Source organism: Orcinus orca, chromosome 15 (genome assembly GCF_937001465.1).
Source record: "Orcinus orca chromosome 15, mOrcOrc1.1, whole genome shotgun sequence".
In the NCBI taxonomy this organism is placed as follows: domain Eukaryota; kingdom Metazoa; phylum Chordata; class Mammalia; order Artiodactyla; family Delphinidae; genus Orcinus; species Orcinus orca.
This window is the reverse complement of record NC_064573.1, coordinates 73,977,690-73,994,365: the sequence shown is the minus strand read 5'-3', so window position 1 is coordinate 73,994,365 and position 16,676 is coordinate 73,977,690. Positions and strand designations below refer to the sequence as shown.

General features: G+C 38.3%; 1 protein-coding gene across 9 annotated transcripts in view; it reads left to right on the top strand.

Moving 5' to 3' along the window:
- The window catches only part of HECTD4 (HECT domain E3 ubiquitin protein ligase 4), a 197,348-nt gene that overhangs the window by 44,110 nt on the left and 136,562 nt on the right, over positions 1–16,676 (top strand). For 8 of the 9 annotated variants that reach the window (XM_012537331.3, XM_033408587.2, XM_033408588.2 and 5 more), the window contains 2 exons: positions 11,428–11,945; positions 16,112–16,201. In XM_012537331.3, coding sequence (XP_012392785.2) covers positions 11,428–11,945; positions 16,112–16,201 — 608 coding nt within the window. Of the gene's footprint in view, positions 1–11,427; positions 11,946–13,917; positions 14,022–16,111; positions 16,202–16,676 lie in introns of those variants that run through there. The other variant, XM_033408590.2, reaches the window with a different exon arrangement.

Genomic DNA, 16,676 nt, shown 5'->3' with positions numbered 1-16,676 from the left:
ATAATCCAGTGATTCTTTGGTACTCATTACATGATTTGGCATGCTTTTTAGGTTTCTGTTTTTACTCTATCCCATGTTAAATCTTTTTGGCTAAACATAAGTTGGTAAAATAGTATTTTGTGGGGGGAGGCAGTAACTATAACCTAGCTGCTCAGGAAGATAGTATATTTGTGCATGTATTTTGAGGGAACAGATGTTTAGTCATCAATCCCAGAAAATGTTATCATGCCCTTGTCTCATGAAGTATATTGTTTGATGATAAACATATTGCACATACTAACAATAATTGTACCTTAGGGATGAATTGCATTTGGCACTTTAAAAAGTAATTTTAGGGCTTCCCTGGTGGTGTAGTGGTTGGGAGTCCGCCTGCCGATGCAGGGGACACGGGTTCGTGCCCCAGTCTGGGAAGATCCCACAAGCCGCGGAGCGGCTGGGCCCGTGAGCCATGGCCACTGAGCCTGCGCGTCCGGAGCCTGTGCTCCGCAACAGGAGAGGCCAAGACAGTGAGAGGCCCGCATACCGCAAAAAAAAAAAAAAAAGTAATTTTAAAATGTATATCCTCATTTGATTAATTTGTTTGTTCTTTTGTTGTGCTCCTTAAGGGTAAGCATTTAAGCAAATATATTTACGTAGGAAACTAGATTAATCATAGTTGTTTTTACACACTTTTGAGAGTCTATTAGCAAAATTAAGTTTTTATTAAAGTTTCTATTAGCAAAATTAAGTGGCTAATTGAGGTGATTTAGCTAGTCTTTTTAAAGACTGCTCTCTTTAATAGAATCCTAACATTTGAAGAAGAAATCCTTGTGTGTCATTTACATTACAAGAACTGTAATAAAGAGCCATCCAGTTTCTTCTTGATTGTGACCAGTGGAGGGGCTCTTAGAACCTCTTAAGCTTTTGGTTTTGGCAAGCTTTTTTTTAAAAAACAGTTTTCTCATAAAAATTTGGGAAATTGCCCCAAAATATTGAAGCAGACAGAATTGCATAATGAACCCCTATGTACTCATCACCAACTTGGACAATTTTCAGCTCAGGGCTGACTTGTTTCACCTATGCTGCCACCTATTTCTCTTTCCCATATTATTCCCATATTATTTTAAAGTAAATCCATGACATCCTATCACTTTATCCATGAGTATTTCAACATGTATCTAAAAGATGAGGACTCCTTTAAAAAAACATAATCATAATATTTCATATCTTTAAAAATTAACAATATTTCTTTAATATAATTAAATACGCAGTCAGCATTCACATTTCCAATTGTGATTGTGCTAATATTTTTAAAAGGTTGTTTGGATGAGGATATAAATAAGGATATAATGTTTTTTAAACTACATATTACTTCTCCTTCTCTTCTCTTTTTTTTTTTCCTCTCCCTTGCAATTTATTTGTTGAAGAAAGTTGGTTCTTTGTCCTGTTGAGTTTCCTATGGTCTAGATTATGCTTATTGCACCCCCTTGGCATAGTTTAACATCTTTTTTCTGTCCTCTCTATTTCCTGTAAATTCATATTTGAATCTCACTTCTAGACCACAGTTCCATCATGTTTAAGTTTGTTTTGTTTTTCCTTTATTTTTTGGCAAGATTGCTTTACGGGTGGTAGTGTATATTTTCATCATTAGGCACATAATGTCAGCTTATTTTTGCAGCTGCTAAAGCTCAATGCCTAGATCTAGTACACTGAGATTGCAAAATGGTGATAGCCTGTCATTCCTTCATTTATTAGCTGGAATTCTTCTATACAGAGAAGTTTTCTTTTATCAACTGTTTGCTTACCTAGGTGGACAGGTTATATAAGAAAGGCAGGGTAAATGATTGACTCTTTCCCTATATTAACCAGTTTACCAAAAATAGGGTTGGTTTGCCAACATCCTCCAATGGTGGGTTTTTAAAAAAATATTATAAATTTGTGGATTTAAATGTATTTGATGTGTTTCTGTCCATTGAACTTACTGTCCTTACTGGCTTGGCAGAATTATTGATTTTTAAAATGGACTGTCCTTTTTCCAAAGAAGATATGTGAATGACCTTATGAAAAGATGAAAAGCTTATGAAAAGATGCTCAACATCATTAGCCTTCAGGGAAATGAAAATCAAAACCACATGAGTTACCACTTCAAGACCCCTTGGATGGCTCTAATCAAAAGACAGCTAATAACAAGTGTTAGCAATAATGTGGAGAAATTGAAATCTTTATACATTACTGGTGGGAATGTAACATGGTGCAGCCACTTTGGAAAACAGTTTAACAGTTCCTCCAAAAGGTAAACAGTTACCATATGATTTGGCAGTTTCACTCTTATGTTTTCATCCCTCTTGGTTATAAAGCTATGTCCATACAAAAACTTGTACTTGAATATTCATAGCAGCATTGTTCATAATTGCCAAAAAATGGAAAGAACTTGTGTCCATTAACTGATGAATGGATAAATAAGATATGGTATATCCATTAAGTGGAATATTATTCAGCAATAAAAAGGAGTGAAGTACTGATACATACTACAACATGGACGAATTTTAACCAGTATGCTAAGTGAAAGAGGGCAGTCACAAAATACCCCTCAGTATGATTCCATTTCTATTAAATGTAAAGAAAATAGGTAAATCTATAGCAACAGTAGATTAGTGATTGCCTAGGGCTGAAAGATTTGGGGGGACATGGGGAGTGACTGCTAATGGGTACAGACTTTCTTTTGGAGGTGATGCAAATGTTCTAAAATTGTAATGAATGCACAACTGTCAATACGCTAAAAGCCATTGGATTGTATACTTTAAGTGGATGAATTTCATGGTGTGTGAATTACATTAAAATAAGCCTTTTTATAAAGGTCATTATATTAAAAAAAAAAAAAGGACTACCCAGAGTCATCCAGAGAGCCTGCTTTAGATGCAGATTCCGGGGTAATCCTAGACCTTTTGAAACAATGTTTATAATTGGATCCCAAGAATCTTTTTTGAAGAGTAAATACATCCAGGAATTCTGTTTGAATTATTATCAAGTTGTTTGTTAGGCTGTGCATCCCAGTAACTTCCTGTTTCTGCCTCTCCTGGAGCAATAAGGGACGAGAGTAAGTCTTCCTCTTCCACATGACAGCCCTTGAAACTTATGAAGGCAGCTCCCCCTTCCAACTCACCTTTGTAGGCCACGCATCCCTAGTTCCTTACCATTTCTCATGTGACGTGATTGCCAGATTAGTCAAATCACCTCCTCTGGACACCCAGTCTGTTTAAGACCTTTTAAAATGAGGTACTTTGAACAGGATATTCCAGTTATAGTTTGACCATTGCAGAATATAAATGGGATTATTACCTCCCTTGCTTCTGACACTGAAATTCTACTAATGTATTAAGATTATATTAACATTTTTAAAAATGGTGGTGGCTCAAATGAAGCATGTGTTTAATTCAAACCTCCTTTACCCCACCCTCAGCACTCCCAGGTTTTATCTAGTTGGGTCTTCCTTATAGGGTTATCTGGAAAAGTTCCCTTTCTTGGTGGTGACCTGGTCCAAAATAAGGAAGCATCTTTAATGTCCTAACAATTATTTAGCAGTTTCAAGTTTTTCAGAGCACTCCCTATACATTATTTCCTTTGACCTTAACAGTGTAAACCCGTCATTTTATAGATGTAGAAACACAGACTGAGAGAATTTAAGTAAAATGCATAAGGGGAGAGTTATTTGCAGAGGCTGGGCTAGAAACTAGTTTCCTTAACTCAGTGGTTTGTAATCTTGGCTGCACATTGCATTCACCTGTGGAGTTTAAAAAAAAACAAAAACGAAAACTAGGTTCCATCCCTAGATATTTTGAGTTAATCGGGTTGGGGTGGGACCTATTCGGTATTATTTAAAAGCTCTCAAGGCAGTTCTAATGTTTAGCCAGGGTTGAGCAACTGCCCTAACTCATATCCTCATGTTCCCTTCCCTGTCACATATATTTTCTTCATCTAATTGAAATAGTCTTACGTGGAAGAGGAAGAATTATTTTCCATTGCTCCAGAAGGCAGAATCACAATTAGTCCAAGTGAGAGAAGGTTACTCAGATGTACAGTGGGAACCAGATGTACATCTTAAGAGAATTATTCTTGGAATTTATGTATCTTCTTATTCATTAATTTATCAAACTTTTATTTGCCAGACACTGTGCTAAGCTCTGGGGGTACAAATATGAATAAGACATGGTCTCCCCCTTTCAGAGCTCACAGTTGAAAGGGGGGATAGATTTAAATAACATTATAGTAGAGTGCGGTATGTGTTACACATATTGGGAGCTCTATAATTTCCTTCTTTGTTATATTTTTGTATTTGTAAATTGTCAACAGTGATTTTCTTACTAAGATATATTTATGCTAAGCATTTGGTGAATATGTCACAATGATAGTCTTTACATTAAGTACGTAATTCAAGCAATAACAGGTAAAGTTAGTCCTTGCATAGATATCTTGTTTTAAATACTCCTAATAATAAAATTTATAGTGTTGAAACCATTTTGAGAGTTCATTTCTACATCTTTCTCCAAATTTTATTTTGTTGATTACTAAGCATAGGAAGATGATCTGTATTGGCTTTGTCAAGATATTGTGTTGGTGAAAAAAATGATTTTGTAACAGAGAAATTTTTAGATTTGAACTCTATGCCTCAGATCAGCTTTGAAGAATCACTCTATATACCACTCACTACATTTCCTTTATGGACATCATTTATTAAAAACAAATCATTGATACATTTCCTATTGAAATACCAGACACATTTATCCTTAGAGTTTGTATCTGACCCTCTGATAGAGGTATCTGACCCTCAGATAGAGGTATATCCTGGACAATACGGGAACACCAAAAAGTTATTCTGGGGAGGGGAAGAGGGAGGAAGAAAAGAGGGAGGAAATCAGAGTTTTTCAAAGTTGGCGGTGGAGCAGAGCTGGATTCTGAATGATAGGTAGGATTTAGACTGAGTGGTATGGACATTCAGGCCACATCAGCAGGGAGATGGAAAAATGGGACCCTGATCATGGAACATGACAAAAGATGAAAACTGGGCAGGGACAGGACAAGATGGAACTTCTATGAAAAAGAATCTGAACAGTGATTTCTTATATGTGGGAGTCCTCAGAGTCCTAACAATCCTGCTCTCAAAAGCAGTTGGACAGAGATCTGGGAAAAATCACCATGTGCTGGAGAAAGCTTTATAAGGGCTGAGCCACAGCTAATTAGTCTGGTGACAAGTCAGGGTCCACTCCTAGTTTTGGCACCAAGCTAGGGGCTAAAACTCATGAGTTAAAGTGTGAAGTTTAATTGTGGTTATCATTTAAGACCCTTAAAGCCCCTTTTATTTTATTTTATTTTTTTAAACATTTTGAAAAATTTTATTTATTTTTGGCTGCATTGGGTCTTCGTTGCTGCACGCGGGCTTTCTCGAGTTGTGGCGAGTGGGGGCTACTCTTCGTTGTGGTGCACGGGCGTCTCATTGCAGTGGCTTCTCTTGTCGCGGGGCACGGGCTCTAGGCGCGTGGGCTTCAGTAGTTGTGGCTCGCGGGCTCTAGAGCGCACGCTCAACAGTTGTGGTACCCATGTGTAGTTGCTCCCCAGCATGTGGGATCGTCCCTGACCAGGGCTCGAACCCATGTCCCCGGCATTGGCAGGTGGATTCTTAACCATTGAGCCACCAGGGAAGTCCAAGACCCTTTAAAAAAAATAGGTGATGTTGAGAGTTTGAACATGTATTTCCAAGACTGGATAAGGTCATGCAGCTTCAGGGTCTAATTTAATTGATAAGGGATCCACTCTTGATTTAGGCTTTCGTTTTAGAGATAGAATTCCATCCTTCTATTCGTGATTCATTTACTTTGTTCACATGAAATCTTTCTGATCTTTGAGTTGCCATATGCAATTCAATTTGGCCATGATTGCCATCTTCATAATGTAAAAATGGTAGGAAAATCTGTAGAAGGGTTTAAAAACTCACTCTAACATTTGAGAGGGTTTCGGTATTCTATAGACTCTACTGAAAAGTTTTGTCCTGGGCTTGTGAGTCTGGCCAGTTGATCTGCTTTGGAATAATCCAGGTATAAATTCCTTTTATGCTGACAGGTTCATATAATGAATTGAATCAGTTAATGTGCCGTACTAGAGAGTATAGTAATTTATTTGCAGCTTGAGTGATCCTGAGTTTTAAATATCATTTCTTTTTGGAGAGTGAAACGTTTTATTGTTTACTGATAGTTCCCAGCATCTGTGGTGGTCTGTCCCATCCCACCACCAGTCCTTCAGTGAGAGAAACTGCTGCCAAAATTCAATAGATGGGACTAGTGAATTGATTTAAGGAAAGCACTTCCTATGGTACTTGTGATTGTTCTTTGTCAGATATGTCCCCCAAATGTTGATTATATCAATTGTGTCCCTATTTGTTTGACTAGCAGTTATTTAAAGGTAGCGTTTGCTTCTGTAAAATACCGGCTCTAGTTAAGACTGCTTTTCTTCAATATAAACTATTCAACTTGTCATCACTATTTCTTTTTTTTTTAAACAGAGGAAAAAAACCCTCATGTTTCTATTACCACAAATACCAATGACATTTCAAAATTGAGTAAGCATGTTTTACATAGTCCTTTTTATGGGGCATATACAGTTTTGGTTTTTTTTCCGGTACGCGGGCCTCTCACTGTTGTGGCCTCTCCCGTTGCGGAGCACAGGCTCCGGACGCGCAGGCTCTTCGGCCATGGCTCACGGGTCCAGCCGCTCCACGGCATGTGGGATCCTCCCGGACCGGGGCATGAACCCGTGTCCCCTGCATCGGCAGGCGGACTCTCAACCACTGCGCCACCAGGGAAGCCCCATATACAGTTGTTATGCTCCTTTTTATTGTGTAGTTTTAATTATTTTTTATTTATTGCATAATATTCCATTGTGATATGTTATAATTTAATTGAACCCTTCTGAATATTGAGATTGCTTCCACTTTTTCCACTATAATAAGACTGCAGTGAAAATCTCTGTGCATTTTTATTTCTGGAATGTTTCTTCAGGATAAATTCTTGAAAATGGGATTACTTTCTGTTTCTTTCAGAGGTAGGAGATAATATATCTTTTAGTGTCTATCTTGACCCTTTTAGAGGATTACATCTCTGCTATTCTGAAGAGCAAAGTAGATGGAAATTGAGATTAACATTTAGGGGAATATTGTAGTTCATTCCCTAATCTTGATTTTTCTACTAATTATTAGTCTAGTTAATTTCCTTATGCGTTTATACAGTATTCTCTATTACTTGAAAAGCCTCTATATTCTTATTCTCCCTACCATATTTACTTGAAATGCATGTTGGCGTTTTACATTTCTCATCATGGCTGACAGGTGTATGTTCTGTGTTTTCCCAAATGAAAAAAAAATTGGCTAAAAGATGATCCTCTATACTTCTTCTTTTTTTTTTTTTTTTTGCCGTACGTGGGCCTCTTACTGTTGTGGCCTCTCCCATTGCGGAGCACAGGCTCCGGACGCGCAGGCTCAGTGGCCATGGCTCACGGGCCCAGCCTCTCTGCGGCATGTGGGATCCTCCCACATGGGAGGCGCAAACCCGTGTCCCCTGCATCGGCAGGCGGACTCTCGACCACTGCGCCACCAGGGAAGCCCTATAGTTCTTTTTTTAAAAAATATTTATTTATTATTTATTTGGTTGCACCAGGTCTTAGTTACGGCAGGCGGGTTCCTTAGTTGCAGCCTGCAAGCTTCTTAGTTGTGGCATGCTGGCTCCTTAGTTGCAGCATGTAGGCTTCTTAGTTGTGGCATGCATGTGGGATCTAGTTCGCTGACCAGGGATCAAACCGGGGACCCCGGCATTGGGAGCGCAGAGTCTTAACCACTGCACCACAGGGGAAGTCCTGATCCTCTGTACTTCTTATGTCAAATATTGGAGTCTTGTTCAAAGCCAGATTTAGCTGGCAAAGAATATTTTGCCTACCTTCTCTTAGCTTTCCAGAATGATTGTTGTTTAGCTTAAAAATATGTATGTCATGTATGATAAAATTATATTAAGGCTACGAATTGCTTTGAGTGTCGTTCCCTTAATCGGGGTGACTTCAGCATTATCACCAAAGTACAGTTAGCAAACCTGTCTTCTGATTAAGGGTGACAGGGATCTTCCCTTTTCCTTAAATAGCCTTTTTCCTTTTTAAAGAAAAAGTATTAATTTTATAATGACATTACAGTCTTTTATCTTGGTCAAGAGCCATTACTAAGAGCAGTGGTTTTATATGAGGATATGAGACAAATCATTTAATATTCATAAATACCAGAATAGATCCTCCATAGCTGACTTACTAAAACCCAAAGGTATGATATCTTTATAAAATGATTTTAGGCCATGACCTTCAAACTTTAGAATTCTTAAAAACAGCAGCATATCAGACAGTTCTTAGTTTTCATAAGGCCATTGAAATGGATAATGCTGAGTAATCTAATGGATTTCTGAAAGCATAGTGTGCTTTAGATACTGTTAAATCAATAAACATAACAGTCACTTAAGCGTGTATATTATATAATATTTTGTTAATTATATTATAACTCAAATCCTTTCAGAATATTTGTCTTTCAAGTGGAATGCCAAAAATATAACTGAAGTGCTTGTAAAAATAGAACCATCAGAAAAATACAGAAGTATAGTATATATTTTTTCAGATAATCTTAATATTTGGAGTTAGCTACAGATTCTGTCATATACATCATTTTATGAACCATGAAGTATCGTATTTCAGAAGCACTTATGTTTGAGATTGGTAATAAAACTAAATATCTGGGTTTAATATTACTGAATTGTTCTTTGATTCTTGTGTCCAATAAAAGCCTGTATTGAATTTTTTAGTAGTTGCTTCATATAACATAAGTTGCCGCTCAGTGTAGCATAAGTAAAAATGTATTTGGAGCACATATGTATTTAATTAATTAATTAATTTAAAAATAATTTTTTAAAATTAATTAATTAATTTATCTTTGGCTGCGTTGGGTCTTCGTTGCTGCGCCTGGGCTTTCTCTAGTTGTGGTGAGCGGGGGCTACTCTTCGTTTTGGTGCGCGGGCTTCTCATTGCGGTGGCTTCTCTTGTTGCAGAGCACAGGCTCTAGGTGCAAGGGCTTCAGTAGTTGTGACACGCAGGCTCTAGAGCACAGGCTCAGTAGTTGTGGCACATGGGCTTAGTTGCTCTGTGGCATGTGGGATCTTCCCTGACCAGAGCTCAAAGCTGTGCCCCCTGCATTGGCAGGTGGATTCTTAACCACTGCGCCACCAGGAAGTCCATATATGTATTTTATATCAAAGAGTTGTATTGGGTAGAGATCACAAAATCAGTATTGAAAAGCATTTAAAAAAATGCAACAAAATTTATTTGTTTAGATCTTCATACCTTGAGATGATCAAATTTAAAATTTTTTCATTTTTCACAACATTAAAAGTATCTCAGTCTTTGGTTGTTGATCGTAATGGTGGAAGCTGGTTACTGACTTTTTTGGGGAGTGATCTTAAAAAAAAAAAAAAGTAATCTAGCTTCCTTAGATACAATTACTTAAGGGTAGATGGTTGCCCTTGAAATGTGATCGTTTTTAAAGGAATTTGGAGTTATTTTATCTGCTGTCATGCAAAAAATAATCAAAAGGGTAATTTGTGTTTGATGAATCGAGACAAAAGGGTAGGGAAATACAATTTGTATGACTTAATGATAAAGGACATTTAATCAATCATTATTTGATACTGTTGTATTAAAAACTAAATTAAAATGTCCCTAGTTCTTATTTTTAATAATATAATTTGCAATATTGCTTTGCCCAATGATACCTAGTTGAATACAACCATAGCCTGATTAGAACTGTTTTAAATTTTATTTTAAAATTGTCATATGGTAGAATTGACGTTTTTGGGGGGAGTGGGTGTGCAGTTCCATGAATCTTAACACATGTATAGATTCACGTAACCACCAGCACAATCAGGATATAGAACAGTTTGTTTGCCTCCTCAAACTCCCTCATACTATCCCTATATAGTCACACCCTGCCTGTACCCCAGCCTCTGGCAACCACTGATCTGTTCTCTATCACTATAGATTTTTTTTTTCCAGAAAGTCATATAAATAGAATAATGCAGATGGAACCTTTTGAAATTGACTTCTTTCACTCAATAAAATGCCATTGAGATTCACTGAGGTGGTAGATATCACTGGTTCATTTCTTTTTATTGCTACGTTGTTGGTTGAAATTTTATGGCATTTGGATATTATTTCTGATCTCACACACTAGGACTGAAGTTTGAATTGGTTACTTTTTAAAACAATGAATATTTTTTCAAATCAGTTAAATGAGATACATACGTAGTTAATTTTTTGAATTGGAATTTGTTTTCAAACTGAACATTTTTTCAGTTCAGTTTAGCGACTTGCATGTATAGCTAAGCTAGGCAGCTACAGGGTTTACATTTCTCTGGAAGTTCTTGTTGTTTTATTGGGCTAACAGTTTTAAGGGCAAAATTTGAGATTAAAAAAAATATTTTGCAGGTTTATGAGAGAAATAAAGTGACCTATGACCCTTTAAAATTTCAGTGCCAATGACTTGACAGAATTTTCTTTGCTTTTATTCCAAGCCTCTCCCCACCCTGACTTTCTGGTCTACTGAGAACCAGACACCTCTGGCGCCTGATAATCTGCTTTAATGTGCTTGTTCCAAGAGTGGCCTCTTATTTGTTGGTTACAACAGTCTGTTCATTTTAACTTAGTCACACTTATATGCGTAAATTATTTGCATCATGAATTTAGTTTGATTCTTTATCTTCATAGCTGTTTCCTTTCCTAGTTGATTGAGGATTTAATGGTTTTATCATTTCCCCAGCTGCTGAAAATCTCAAGGAGGTCTCCTGATACTTGTATGTTCTTGGTGAGAAAATAGGGGTGGATCCATTATCAGTATGAACTGGATAAATCTATACCATGTCACCAATTGAAAGAGTGGATTAGCAGTAGTAAGAATGGAGTGTTCTTCAAAATCAAAGAATAATAAATAATCATTTATTAGTTGGTATATTAGATCTTGAAGATGAAACTTGTTCTGTTTTCACTGACAACCTACCTGGTAATAGAAGTTAGAGACATAGATTTATAACCTGAGCATTGAATAAATATTTACACCTCAACTTTCTAAAATAAGCTACTCAAATTAACTTTTGACCTCCACACTTAATTATTTTCATGATTTGGGTTCTAATCTCACTTTTAATAGGAGCATTAGCAGAAGTGCCAAGGAGAAAAATCTCTATCAGCAACCTGGCTTTGGCCACAATTAAAAGATTTTTTGATGTGGACCATTTTTAGATACCATTGGATAGATTTGCTTCCATAGATGAGAGCAGTGGTGAAAGCAATACATACCAACTTTTCTATTGGTTCTTTCCTTAGATTTTAACATTTGAGACCAAGAATCCGACGGAATTAGCAGAACGTTTGCGCTCAGTTTGTGGGAATCAGAGCAATGCGTATGCCCGCCTGCTGGAATACCGCCTGAATGCCTTGCGAGGACTGTGGAATGCCCAGCGCCAGCTGGCCTTGGAAGAACAGCATGAAAGGGAAAGTTCAGGTGACGAAGAAACTTTGGCCCTGCTCAAACGCCAGGGCTTGTTGCAGCAACCCGAGCAAGCTCCCTTCACGTCAAGGATGGGGCTCCTGCTGGTCTTCCCCCTTATTCAATCCCAGAGTAGAACAGACCCCTCTCTCTGTAACATAACTGCTGAGGTGCTATTGAACTGCCTTCGCGACTGCCAGCCTTTGAGCTTGACCAAGGAGCCTGCTGACTGTCTGAATGGAATTGAAACTTTGCTGTGCTCTTGGCTAGAGGAGACTTCTGACACAGGCCGACACATCCCACATAAGCAAAAAGAAAATGCTGCTGCTGCCCTGGTGGCTTTGGCATGTGCCAGGTAAGGAAAATCAAAGGTGCCAACTGGTGACCTTGTGATGGCTGCTTCCTGGGTTGGGTGAGTGAATAAGAGGGCAAGCGTATTTGTTGGAAGTCTCAACATTCAGAAGTCCTTCTTCGTTTTCAGTATTGAATTTTGCAGCCTTGACAATGCATAAGATGCTTCCACCAAAACTTGGTACCAGGAGCTGGAGTTGAAACCCAAGTTCAAGTTTTTGCTTTCTGTTATACCATGATAACAGCTTAAACAGTTTAAAATGGAGAATCAGCACTTGCCATTGTCTACTCACCCTTAGATGGTTACTGTTTTACATCAGGTAGTTAGTAGAGGATGTTGTATCTGTATTTCTCCTGGAAGGACAGTCAAAAAATATGTAGAGCTTTTAATTTTTTTTTCCTGCATGTCTGTAAGGAGTATGTCAGTGAGTGAATGGGTTATTACTCACCTGAACTCAGTCACACAGACTTGGTCACAAATTATATTTCTGGACCTTGACGCTTGGCTCCATCAATTTAACTGAAAGATCTCTCTGTGTGTAGCAAGATTTAATAGTGTACTGTCCTTCATTTGTAAGTTGATGTTACTGATGTACTGTCAATAGGAAATGTGCTTGGAGTTACTTTTCCAGGAGAGGATTTCATACATTCTCCTGCCCAGTAAACTGTATGATCACTCTCACATATTTGTGAGAAAAAGTTTCACTACCTTTGCTTTCTTCTAACCTAATTGTCTAGGGACCAATTAGGACCGCGGTCTGATAGATTAGTGTCACTAATCTCTCTCCCTTCATAATTTTTTCTTTGATTGAGTTATTCCTTTTGTTAGCAAAGAGAATGTGGAAAAGTTCTTCTTGGAGGATTATGAAGTTCCTAGCTATAAGACTCCTTTCCCTATTTTTATGGTTTCAAAGTTGACCTTCAAATGGTTGAATCTGAAGCTATTTTTAAGGCACAATGGCAGCAGCATTTATTGTCAGTTTCTTTGCCCTCAGCAAACTGTCATAGCCTAGTTTTAGATCCTTGAAGACTGTGGTTGATTATGGAAATCCTGACATGAGCTTAATTCTGGAGACATTATTGGGTGGTACTGAAATAAGTTTCCCTGTAAAGGCTTTATATTGGACTGATTTATTTTTTTTGGATATGCAGAAGACAGTTTTGAGCCCTAAATAGATTTGTTATTAATGCAAAAGTCCTACTTTGGGAAATTTTGCTTTTAGATAGTCCTATCTTTAGACAGATTTAGGATGTTTGGAATAATTATCAACTCTTTTTTTTTGTGTGTGTGTGTGTGTGATATGGGGGCCTCTCACTGTTGTGGCCTCTCCTGTTGCGGAGCACAGGCTCCGGACGCACAGGCTCAGTGGCCATGGCTCATGGGCCCAGCCGCTCCGCAGCATGTGGGATCTTCCCGGACTGGGGCACGAACCCGTGTCCCCTGCATCGGCAGGCAGACTCTCAACCACTGCGCCACCAGGGAAGCCCAATTATCAACTCTTTAGTTTCAAATGTTTTTAATGAACATGGGATCATAAAACTCACTTTTTTATTATGTACCCTAATTTAGTCTGAACCAAGAGAGAGTTATTGAAATCGCTTCAGGTACTTGAGATTCCAAATTCCGTTCAGCAGAAACATTGAAATGAGTGTTTTTTATTTTCTTCTTCTTGGGTGTGTATTTTTGTTTTTGTTTTAGATGGTGCCTACATTATTGCTAATATTAACACCTTGTTCTGGACTTTATTTACCTCAGTCACTTACTTTTCAGTGTTAGATCATCTCCTTTAATGAAGTTATTTAGGAGCATATTATTGAACTTTTGAGATTGATGCTCTCAAAGACAGAACAGCGTTTCCAAAAAAATATTTTGAAGATGTTCATTCATTTCAACCAACTAACATTTATTGAACATATCTGATGTGCCAGGAACCTTGCTAGGTCTTAGGGAAATAATGACTCATGGTGACTCATGGTCTCTAATCTTACAGTTGAGTGGATTTCATTTTGTCAGTCATTATTGCTCATTTACCACGTGCAAGAGACTCTACTAGGCAGTGCGGATACAGCAGTGAGCAAGGTAAATGGTTCCTAAAATTGCAAGGTTTACATGAGACTGAGAGAGTCAGACAACTAGCAACAAATGCATATATAAGATAATTTCTGAGAGGGATGTTCACTGTAAGAAGACAAATCAAGATATTTTAATCATAGAGAATGACTTAAGTGGAGGTGGGGGCCGGCATTAGCTAGAGATAACAGGGAAGGCCTTACTGAATAGGAGACATTTGAGCTGAGGCCTAGATGATGAGAGCCAGCCAGCCATGCAAAAAAGCCAGTGACAGGGAGTTCCAGGCAAGAGGAGCAGCAAGTGGCACAAATCTGATCCTCTTTCTGTGCTTGGGGTAGGACAGCAAAGTGAGCAGGGTGGCTGGAATGCAATGGTAGCAGGAGAGGGGCAGGAGATGAGAGTCCAGACCGTGTAGGGGCTTAGGAGCCATGGAAGGTGTTTCAATTTTACTATTTATTTATTTAGGCTGTGCCAGGTCTTAGTTACAGAATGAAGGACCTTTTTAGTTGCAGCATGCAGACATAGTTGCAGCATGCATGTGGGATCTAGTTCCCTGACTAGGGATTGAAGCCGGGCCCCTTGCATTGGGAGCATGGAGTCTTACCCACTGGACCACCAGGGAAGTCCCTAAATTTTACTCTTAAAATCTGAATCTGGCAGCTAATAATATCTTATATTTGGTTTAATGTCTTAAATGTTCCATTGTGCCTTTGCCCCTTTCTTTTAACCTCGTTGTACCCCAGGGAGGTATCCTTATTGGACAGATGAAGAAGTAAAAACCCATAGGAATTTGGTAACAGGACTGAGATGGTGCCGCTGGTGAGTGGCAGAGCCGGGTTTCAGAGCCTGTGGGTCCTGACTCTCAACTTGTGCTTTTATACTGTGTCTCCTGCCTCCCTGCCTTATATGGTTCTTTGGTTTTGATTCTTTGAACACCAGAGATAGTGAAAGGGGCAATTAAGAGGAGGACTCGGGCTTCCCTGGTGGCGCAGTGGTTAAGAATTCGCCTGCCAATGCAGGAGACACGGGTTCGAGCCCTGGTCCGGGAATATCCCACGTGCTGCGGAACAACTAAGCCCGTGTGCCACAACTACTGAAGCCCGTGCGCCTAGAGCCCGTGCTCCCAACAAGAGAACCCACCACAATGAGAAGCCTGCACACCACAACCAAGAGTAGCCCCCACTTGCTGCAACCAGAGAAAAGCCCACGTGCAGCAACAAAGACCCAATGCAGCCAAAAATAAAAAATAAATAAAATTTAAAAAAAAAAAAAAAAGGAGGACTCTAGGCCTTCTTGGTCCTGTGTTAGGTATTCCATTTCTTTTTGGGGTTTAGGCACGTGATACCTAGCAATTAAAGACTTGGCTAAGAGAATAAGGTAGCAATCTGAAGTCAACCCATCTGATACTGGCGATCGTTTAGCTCAGGAAATGTTCTTGTGGTGATTTATACTTGGGATCTGGCCAGGTAAGTCTCGTGCATCTTAAAATTACCTTCTTTTAGATCCTGCTGACCAAAGTATAGACTTCCCAGAGCCTCAAGCTTTGGGAACCAAAAGGAAATTGGGTCTTAGTGAGCTCTGCAAGCATTACGGTCACATACTGCACAGCAGGGGAAAGCAGAAGGGACACCTCTCAGCACAAAGTATTAATTTTTGAATGTTTTCCTCTTCAGTCATATTTAATGTGTGAGATGTTTATGTAAAATGGATGAACTTAACAAAGAGATTAAGAAATTAAGCCTAGAAATACTGCTACACTTTTAAATATAACCTTTTCCTATGAAATATCTCCTTCAGCTAGAGATCAACTTGATGATGAAACAGTATCAGGCATAATAGCCACACATTCTTTGTGCTTGAGCTTTATGTTTTGAACTTTTATGTTAGGGGAACATTATTTACCTTTGCAAATACAAGAAGAATATCATAACTGGCATGGTAAGAATCACGTCTATTTTGACATTTTGTACAACACATCTACTGATTGGCAGAAGCAGACTCAATTTGGAAGCTCCCCGTGTGGTTAATAAAATTGACATTAACAACCTTATTTGACGTTTCAGTTGTGATGATTTTCTGTTCCTTCCTTTTATTTTTAGGGGATCATTGAAAACTTTTGTTCATACAGTCCATCTATTACAGAAGCAGACAGATCTAGGGTCCCTGCCTGTAGCCGATGTGCTGTATAGGTAAGTTGTCACTTTGGATCCTCACCCTCCTTCTACACAAGGGATCCTTGTGCATAAAAGCTCTTTTAATAAGTAAATTGCTAAACTTTTTTTTTAATCAATTAATGACTCATTTTTAAATAAGTATGTTATTTTCATCTTAAGTAAGAATTTTGTTTCTTTCCTTCTTGGAAGGTTTTCCTAGAGCATGTTATTTTTCATTTTTTAATTTTTGTGGTAAAAAAAATGCAATAGCTTGTCATGAATTCTTATTGTAGGTTTCAAGATAATAAGATGTTAAGGTATAAAGAAAAAAGTGAAAGTCATAATCTCACTACTCAAAGATAACCACTCCTAATGTTGTGTGTGTTTTTCCTAGTTCATACCCCTTTCTCTCCATCCCACCCCTTCTCTCTATCTCTCTCTCAGATATGTATACATGTAAAATATATGCATTTTACACACAGCTACAATTTTATTATAACATTTCCATAAG